This window comes from Cicer arietinum, chromosome 6 (genome assembly GCF_000331145.2).
Source record: "Cicer arietinum cultivar CDC Frontier isolate Library 1 chromosome 6, Cicar.CDCFrontier_v2.0, whole genome shotgun sequence".
In the NCBI taxonomy this organism is placed as follows: domain Eukaryota; kingdom Viridiplantae; phylum Streptophyta; class Magnoliopsida; order Fabales; family Fabaceae; genus Cicer; species Cicer arietinum.
The window spans coordinates 8,546,046-8,555,333 of record NC_021165.2 but is presented as its reverse complement, the minus strand read 5'-3'; the positions used below and the strand labels follow the sequence as shown (position 1 = coordinate 8,555,333).

The 9,288-nt window shown below is 33.5% G+C and overlaps 2 protein-coding genes across 6 annotated transcripts in view; one reads left to right on the top strand and one right to left on the bottom strand.

Annotated features, from left to right (window-relative positions):
* The window catches only part of LOC101512004 (gamma-soluble NSF attachment protein-like), a 5,026-nt gene extending 3,487 nt beyond the window's left edge, over window positions 1-1,539 (top strand). For 2 of the 3 annotated variants that reach the window (XM_073370186.1, XM_073370188.1), the window contains 4 exons: window positions 3-53; window positions 620-699; window positions 938-1,079; window positions 1,297-1,539. In XM_073370186.1, coding sequence (XP_073226287.1) covers window positions 3-53; window positions 620-699; window positions 938-1,079; window positions 1,297-1,407 — 384 coding nt within the window. In that variant the 3' untranslated portion in view covers window positions 1,408-1,539. The remainder of the gene's footprint in view (window positions 1-2; window positions 54-619; window positions 700-937; window positions 1,080-1,296) is intronic. The other variant, XM_073370187.1, reaches the window with a different exon arrangement.
* An 811-nt stretch (window positions 1,540-2,350) lies between these two features.
* Window positions 2,351-9,126, bottom strand: LOC101492777 (lysine-specific demethylase JMJ18-like). 3 transcript variants are annotated; one of them, XM_027335260.2, is made up of 13 exons: window positions 8,974-9,126; window positions 8,392-8,436; window positions 8,195-8,282; window positions 7,190-7,261; window positions 6,941-7,018; window positions 6,330-6,839; window positions 6,029-6,250; window positions 5,656-5,817; window positions 5,156-5,524; window positions 4,058-5,060; window positions 3,863-3,966; window positions 3,295-3,492; window positions 2,351-3,086 (listed from the first exon to the last, which is right to left on the bottom strand). In XM_027335260.2, the coding sequence occupies exons 3-13, from the start codon at window positions 8,234-8,236 to the stop codon at window positions 2,733-2,735; spliced, it is 3,114 nt and encodes a 1,037-aa protein (XP_027191061.1). In that variant the 5' UTR covers window positions 8,237-8,282; window positions 8,392-8,436; window positions 8,974-9,126; the 3' UTR covers window positions 2,351-2,732. The 3 variants fall into 3 exon arrangements, with proteins under 3 accessions (XP_027191061.1, XP_012572259.1, XP_073226285.1); XM_012716805.3 differs by lacking the exon at window positions 8,974-9,126 and having other exon boundaries at window positions 8,392-8,912; XM_073370184.1 differs by lacking the exons at window positions 2,351-3,086; window positions 8,974-9,126 and having other exon boundaries at window positions 3,302-3,492; window positions 3,889-3,966; window positions 8,392-8,916.
* Window positions 9,127-9,288: the final 162 nt, after the last annotated feature.

Here is a 9,288-nt window from a genome sequence, read left to right as displayed (position 1 = left end):
TGAGATTAGGCTTAGCAGCTGACAAGTGTAATGCTACTAATAGCCAGACCAAGGTTTGGAGTTATTTTAATTTTTCATTCTTTATTTTAATCAACTCCTAAAGTAAAAATTCCTATTTGGGTCTAATTTTCAATGTTATGGAGAAACATGCTGATACAATTGTGTTAAAGCATTTGTTTTGGTTTTCCTTGTTTGGAGATTTAGATTTGAACTAGCTAATTGCAAGGGCATCATTTATGCCTGTCACAACAGTATTCTATTTGTAACTGGAAGTTACTCCTGCATAATTAAGATGCACAATATGTTATATATAATTATATATTAATACTGAAATAGTACTCTGCAGTAGAAGACTGAAGTATCCCTAACCTTAAATGAAGGTTGCAGATATAGTGGATTCCTGTGATGTATGTCGATTTATATATTATATTTTAATAGTGTGTAAAAAGTTTGACATTTGTTCAATTAGTGAAAAACTGTTGCAACATTTATTCCAACACTGCAAGTTGAGGAAATGTTTTGGTTTCCACTTTCTTTCTTTGATTCAATAATATGCAGGCACTTTAGGCTATTTTATTTATGCTAAAAATATCTCACTCATAGAGCTGCTCACATGCAGGCATACCTTAGTGCAATTATTGTGTACCTTTATGCTCAAGACTTTAAGCAAGCAGAGAAGTGTTATAATGACTGCTCTCAGTAAGCTTAGTTTATGCCTCCTCCTTCTTGTCTATATATATATTATGTGGCTGCAAAATCAACCTCATACAGCACTTTTTATCGTCTACACTTGTTCTCTTTACTAGCATGCTTCTTTAGAACATGTGTACAGCATAAATTTTCCAGTCTCAATCTTTTATTCTATTTTACTTTTCCTTGCATTTAATATTTTAATTATTGGAACTGAATAATTAATTGGCATAAATTATTTGTTGAGATATGTCTCTAGGATTGATGGTTTTCTCAGAAGTGATCACGGTCGTTGTGCTAGCAAGCTTCTTTCTGCTTTCAAGGATGGAGACATTGAAGACATCAAACGTATAACTCAATCCAGCACTATTTCAAATATTGATCATGTGGTAAGTGATTTAGTTTGTATGTAGATTTGCTTTTGGGGTAGCAAGGAAGCATAATGGTTCCAAATGAGTATATTGTGTCACCATATATTATTTCTTTATATTTTTCATGAAAAATGATTATACAATTCAACAACAACCAAAATCTCTCTTAGTGGTGTAATAAAAATTTGTGGAAAATGATTGATGTGGACTCAAACTCTTAGCAAAATGTCTGCAGATAATTAGGCTTGCAAGAAAATTGCCTATGGGCGATGTGAATGCAATGAAGGCTCACAGTGACACTACAAAAGAGGAAGAGGAACCATTAGACGAAAATGACCTTACTTGATCTTCAATACTCTTAAGCTTTTTTAATCCCTTGTCCCCCTAATCCCAAACCCCCTTTTCTTTATACTTAGATATCTATTTAAAGGAAAGAAAATATTGGCAACCCAATTTTATGAATGAAATTCATCAGCAATGTTTGTTTTTATATAAAGCATTTATATTATTTTGTTTGAGAGAAAACATTTTCCAAGTCTCAATATACGTGGAATAGAAGCATTAGGTAATATAAAAAGAGATTAATATACCCTGACAGTGGAAATTTTATTTTTTACAAACATCCAACCAACTTTTTATTTGGTATCACGTTGTAATATTACTTTATAAAATATTTGCATATATATCTACATATTAAAATATGATTCAACGTCGTCTCTACACAACTTTTTTACATCATGATGACTAGACATTAATCAGTTTGTTGAATATGTTCTATAAAAAATAGTTTCCTTTTTTTTTACAGAAGTTAGAGATGTCACATGAACAACCATTAATCAATTTATTGGATATTATATATTGTTTTCCCTTTAACAACACCACTAGTTGAAACTACCAATTAGACATATACCAAGTATTTCTTACAATATACAAATATTTTAATAAGTGAATATGAAAACGGATTACAATTTACAATATTAGCTTAGTTAATAGAAGATTATTTTACTAATAATAAGAACTATAATAGAACAATCTCATAAGACAGAATATTGTTTATTTAACTGCTGCTAAATGTGAGATGTTGTCCAAGTGCCCAGCTATGATAAGCAACGTGAGGACTTAAGCTGAACACCATGTTTTCAAATTTAAAAACAGAATATAGTGATTTATACGTTGTTGTTTGCTTGAAATTAAGATCATATGTTCAAGATTTTGAGCAGAAGTATCAAATATTCCAATTTATATTTCTCAATGTATTTATATTCAAGATTTTGAGCAGAAGTATCAAGTATTCCAATTTATATTTCTCCATGTATTTGTTCAATCGTTATCGCCAATTACAACGGAAACATATGTTTTTATGTCTATATACAGAGATTTAAAGAGTATGAAGATCACTAAAGATGAAAGATGCAAGAACTAATAATCCAACCAACAGATGCAGGCTAGAACTTTAAAAGAATATGAATAAATTTAAAAGGAAGGTTGGAATGTATCTATGGTCACAAGATACCGGTCAAAGTAGCAAAATCTTATCTTGACTTCAACCAGCATCCTCTTTGGTTTAATTTATCTCTAAAAGAATGGACACAACTAATGACTAGATTGAAATATGACCGACCATTCAGAATCGAATAGAATTGAGATCTTATTCTTGTTTTGTGCACTATCTTATTGGATTTCCTCTATCAACTTTATACATGTTGCTCTCCACTGTGACACTTGTGCATCAGAGCTGAATAACTGATGCATTGCCCGTAACTCATTAGTACTTGCCTTTTTTAAGAATCCTTCTAGAGTCAATTTCGTCTTTTCAAACGATTGAGATCTTTCTCCTATTTCATCCTCCTCTTGCTTTATCAAATTGACACCAAAAACTTTGGTTCTGAAGTCAACTAGAGAGTTATTGCTTGAACCACAAGTTAACTTAGAGTCATCAATGGCCTTGCTAGAAGATCCAAAAATAACTTGTTTGTGATTCCAATACTCTACACATTGATGGCTTGGATCTTGAGCTTCAATGAACTGAAAAAGTTTATCAGAATGGATTAGAAACATCATAACTTAGAACATAATAGGCTGTGTTAATCTAGTTCAACAAAACTAGGTAAAAATAAGATCCAAATTGTATGGAATATATATTTTTACATTTGAAAAAAGACAAACTGTATTAATGTTAGGTGTTAGCTAAAAAAGGACATTGGCATCTTACAGATTCATGAGTTTGCATTACCTGAATAATGGATGGAGAAAGGAATCCAAACATCTTATGACCGTTGATGTTGTGCAGTAATTCCAAGGGAGGTACTTCCAATTCACCTATACTCTGCCGCCGATTGATTTCATAGTTTAGTCTATCAATAACTGTCTCCCAGCACTTATCAGCTGAGGTGTGCGTGAAAATCTCGTTCGGATGTTCTTCCATGGTAACCTGAAAGATAATTTATTGAATGAGAAACAAGTCCCTGAAAATAAATACAAGCTCTGAACCATAAATTTTTAAAAAATTAAGTTTCACATTAAATCAGTATATTCTATTAACATCATTGAGTTTCTTAGCAGAAAGAAAAATTCTTATTTTGTTTCATTTATACTTTTTTTTTCTAATTTTTAGAAAAAAAACCTAAGAAAGCAACCTGTCCTATAAATGTTGTGCAGATCAAACTAATTTCTGAAAATATTTAGCATGCATTGTATTTTAGCCAATATATAATTTAGAGCTGGAAATAAAATATATCTAGAAACACAAACATGTCGATATGATTATGAGCTAAAAACAGAAACAAGGTGAGGAATGAAACCCTGAAAAAAGGCCCAAGAAATCCACCATCAATGACTTCAGAAATATAGTAACAGATGCTTGCTGGATCAAGAATGTTAACGAACTTAACGCGGCTCTTGAATCCTTCATAATTTCACCAAAAGAAAAGTTAAACTCTCACAAAAAGAAACCAAACGAATAATCTAAGCCCGGAAAAGATCATACAGAAGCATACCTTTTGGATAAATTGCATGCTTACTGCACCAATTCTTTCCATACATAACCGAGCCCAAACTTATGAGCTCAGCAAAAGTACTAAACTTTTGCAGTGCTGAGCTTTTTTTTGTCAAAGATATACTTGTATTGGAGGTGCCTAGAACTCGCATTTCAAACTCACTATTGAGTTGCTGTTGTGAATCTGAATGCATTTGCAAATCGACGCCAAACAATTTACAACCATCAAGTGTACCAGCACCAAGTTCCACGTTGTCTCGTTCCTTTCTGGTCTCAGTGCAGCTGACTTTCTCCAAATATGGAACACGCTTATTGTGATGGCTATCAGCTATATTTACCAAAGAATTTTCGGGTTTATCAGATATATCACCAATATTCAAATACAAAGAACTTATCTTATCCTCCTTAACTTCATTCTCCATGACCAACTCCATATCATTCATGTCTTCCTTATGGCCATTCATATCCGCATAAGGTGTACCAAAAGTTTCATGATGAGACTCTGAATGGACCAACTCTGAAGAAATGTGACTGTAAGGACTACTAGGTGCATTTGAATTTGACCTCTCATTAATTCCTGCACAAGAAGTTGAGCTTTTCCCTTCTTCATAATTCTTTGTTTTGCAAATGGCTCTCTCTATACCTTGTTCGTGCATACAAGCATCCTCAACACTAGCAGAAACCGCCCCAACGTTTCTAGTTTCCCACACTTCTATTGCGTGTGGTTCTCCTTCTAATGCTTCAATCAATGTACTTAGCTCGTTCATAGTATAACGAACCAGAACTAATCTTTTATCTATTTCACAAGAGCAAAATAACTTGAAGTGTCTCAGACAAGAATAGCTGTCAGGAGAGCAGTTGCAACCGACAGCGGATAAGTGCAAGTCATAGAAGCAAGAGAAGCATTCCCTTTCCTCAACCATATCAAAGTCATTGTCAATCTTTAGCGTCTTTAAATGAACCGGAAGCAAGTCAAGCCTCTCTTTTTCCATCGTTATCCTCGTCTGTCAAAAGTAAGGATAGCACAAACTTATAAATAAATAAAGTAACTAAAGTCAAACTATAAACACCATCCAAAGTGTTATGGAAGAATCATTACCTTAACTGCCTTGGTAAGAACTCCATCTTTCCCACAAGCATTTCTCCATTTTAAATATTTCAGATTTTCTTTTCCATGAAGAGTTGTCTCTGAAAAGGCATGTACAGCTTCCTGAGCAGATCCAAATAACAACTTGTCATGAGACAATGATGTCTTACGGCACTGCTGACTGTAAATCTCGACAGCATTCTGACCATGCTCGAACCAATCATAAGGAGCCGCATTTACAGCCTCTGCACAGTTGAAGCCACAGCTGAAGCCACAGTGGTACGCCCTTGGAAAGGTGATAACAAATTCCCCAGAATGCTGGACAGTGCGATATACCGGCACCCCCTCAGACATAAGTGTTGACGGAGAGAACTGAGTCACCTGCCAACAAAATATACATTTTTCATCATCAACTATATCTCTTTGTTCATGACATCTAGACATGGAAATAACAAAGTGAACAAAAGCAACCGAAAAAAATAGAAGCAATGAGGAAAGTACAAGCATCATACCAACTCATTGAGTAGATTCGGTTGTTCTTCAAACAAATCAGGTAAATGTTTCCTCATTGCATCTTCCATAGCTGAAGCATGGCTCCCAGGTACACCATACCATACTTTTGGATCACCCCAGTGTAGATAATTAAGCGAATACAGGTGATGATCTTCAACATGCTGTTCCAAGGAGGGGGAATGAGAACAACATGTTACTCCTCATAAGTAGCAAACCTTAAAATTTTCAACTTAAGCTTTCATGAAAAATAACATAACTCTTGCAAATAGACATGGAAACTGATAAGAAATAAAAATCAGTAATACTGTTTGATACGCCTTATACTTTTCCTCATTCATATAGACTAACAAAAAATTAATTCTCACTACGTACCCAGCAAAATGTGGAAAAGCACATTCCAACATAAAGCCATGGAACTAAAACGCCTGAGATGTCACTTCCTTCAAAACACAATGCAGAACCCGGCAGTCGCGCAAAGTTATTCAGATTCCAGCCAGACATCGTATATAAATCTGAATCGCTCTTAGTTAAGGACGATGTCTTAGGAAAACCGCTTCCAAGTGATCCAGTTTCCAAGTCAGCTCCATAATACACCTACAAAAGTTATATAGTTATATATAAACTCTTTGCTTAAACATGTTAAATCGAAGCCCAACAATGTTGTCAATTATACCTCAACCTCATCGATTGGTTGCTCTATTATTCGCCAGTATTCGCCTTCGATTTCCTCAACAGATGGCTCCCATCTGTCATGGCGATTATTATCACTACCTTTACCATCTTTGGCATCACTCAACCCAAAGTAACACTCTTTAAAAGAATTACCATATTGCTGAAACTCTTTAAGTGTGAAGTCCGGCCCTGATTGGAATCCAAACTTATTATCAGATTCAGAAGAAACATTAGCTTCAGAACCTGAACTGCCAGTTCTCCTACATGCTCCCATCTTCGACTGCTTTCTACGTTTTCGCTTCCTTCCCCGACTTTTCTTCATCATTGGCTCCCTGTTCTGAAGCAAATCAACTTGCTGAATACGGGTCGGAAATTTAGCATTTTCCCATATGTCTTTCTCCTTCAGTGGACAAGGTGGAATCCAGCAAGCTGGAGGGACAATTCTACATATACCATGAGGTTCGGCTAAGGGACGTATCTTAGCTATGTAACCAAGTGTGTCTTCAAACTCCTGATAAGAAGAGTAAAAATAAGATTGATTCAGAAAACGATATTACCACCACCAAAAGCTATAAATTATAATAGTACATGATAGTGATAATTAAGAGGTACCTCAAAAGTTGGATAAAACACAGGTGCTTCACCAATTATAGGCCGACATGCTTCGACGGGATCCCATCTGGATGATATCTGCAGCACGGCAACAATACATATAACCATGTTACCTTTAATTTAAAATATTTTTCTTCTGAATATCCAAACAGATACTTATAAGAAACATGTTTGAAAAACATAAATTAGTTCATGAATTCATTGAGTATACCAAGACACATTCTCAGCACAGTACACCATATCAAATACCTTTTTATGTTGTGGACTGCTAGAAGATTCAGGTGTATTTTCCATTTTCGATCCGTGCCTAAAAGGATCATCCTGCAAAACATCATGCATAAGAATGCTAAATTTGTCAACTGAATAAAAAATAGACATGGAATAAACATCAAATCTACCAGAGTATGTCATTAATGTTATTACAACTCCAACATCAAAAGGGTTCGATAAAACACTGTAATAGCTTAAATTCAAAGCTACGGAAACTGTAAATGGTTAGAACTTAGAAGTATGAATGAATGCACAAAAATACATCATACAATTTGACCATCACATTTCTTTAGTAATTCCTCTAAATCTTCTACTAAAATACTAATTTTTATCATTACACTGGTTTAGCATCAACACTCAATGTCCCAAAACAGATTTTAAATTTGATTGACGCTTCATACAGGACCTTACGTATGCTTCCTCAAATAACTTTATAGAGTGAGCTATCAAAGGAAAAAATAGGAACAGTATTGACTTATCATAGCTCAACGGTTGTATATAGCTCTCAGAGATTTAGAATTAAAATATTATGCATGCCAAACCAATTTTCATGCTCAACACTTTGGAATCATTCAGGTTACTTGTTTCATAGTTTAATACACAACACTTCAGAAAATAATTGAAGGATTCACTAAATTAAAAATGCAATCCACTATTTAAGCTTAAGCGGCATAGCACAAATAAAAATGCTACCTCTAATTTAATTTAAGCAAAAAGGAACCTTAGATTAGTATTTCAATTTTTCAAAGTATGTGTCGTGCTCTTGAATTGAAACTATTTAATATTATTCAGTACAAAAAATGGATGATCAAGAGATTAGGCCATACCAATGCCAAATGTAGATTTTTCCAAAAACCAAAACAAAGGCAATACTAATCATCACTACCTAGGTGAGACATTTTCAATCTTTCCAAACCTCAAGAAAGCAAAAAATCATAAACATTATTGGTGAAAAAATTAAAGATTTCGAAAAGAAAAAAAAACCTCATTGGCTTGATACACTGCATCCAATTTCATCTGTTTCATTCGATACAAAAAGATGAATTGACAAAATTTTAGTAAGTTATTGTGCCTGCAACAAAAACAGTGAAAATTGTAACTAACCTTGTTATAGTCACAATTAACCAAAAAAAAAACCTTAAAAACTGCTAAAAAAAACAAAAAGCAGAACAGCAACGTACTCAATGAAGCAAAGTGGTTCTGTTTCCACGTTCTGAATATTCTCACTGCAATTGCGTACAAATGAATTAACCAATAAATTCTCACACGAAATGAAATCAAAAACCTCAGAAAAATCCCAAATGCAAATGCAAATTGAATTGCATGGATATATAATATGGATATTGATATTCTATCTATCTCTATGTGTATATCAATGAAATGAACTTTTCAAACAAAGCCCGAAAAAATTGTAGAAATTGGAAAAGGTGTAAAAATCCTAGAAATCTTGGACTAAAAAAATACCCAAAAAAATCAAAGAGTTAAAGAGAGCATTTATAAGATAAATATAGAAACAAAAGAAGAGAATGGACTTGGGCCAAAAAATGCAATATATTTTGATAGGTGAAATGGGAAACAGAATTAAATTAATAATTTATTGGAAATTATTATGGGATGGATTTGAGGTCCCAGGTGAAAACACAACACAACTACTGCAATAGATTTTATTCCCATTATTAATTAATTAATTAATAATCTGTTTTTGTAACGACGTCCACAATAACAATAACAATATTTTAAAAAGATAAATAATAAATTATTACAAGAAAATAATAATCTGACAGAAAAGAAAGTGTAGTTGGGTGAAAGCGGCTAAGCAGCCAAGATTCTTGTACGCCGATAGACGTGCAAGTCTGAACTATGAACTGTCCTTTAACTTTAGACCAGTACGTACTACTCCTATGATTTTTTTCTTTTGCCTTTTTTTTTTTAGGTTTTAGGGCTAAATTAAGTCTTTTATTATTGAACCACTCTTAATAATAAATAAGAGCTGTTTGATCGATCACTTTCACATATTCTATTATAGTTTGATCCGTGGACATGATAGAAATAAGTATAAATTTGATATTTAATAAATT

Bases quoted from the DNA above. Each gene is read 5' to 3' on its own strand.
- LOC101492777 (XM_027335260.2), bottom strand. From the start codon at position 8,236: ATGAAACAGATGAAATTGGATGCAGTGTATCAAGCCAATGAG. The intron at 5,525-5,655 runs GTATGATGCTTG...TTTTGTTGGCAG, and splicing joins CGAATCTACTCAATGAGTTG to GTGACTCAGTTCTCTCCGTC. The intron at 3,493-3,862 runs GTTTCATTCCTC...ATTATCTTTCAG, and splicing joins TTCTTGGGCCTTTTTTCAGG to GTTACCATGGAAGAACATCC.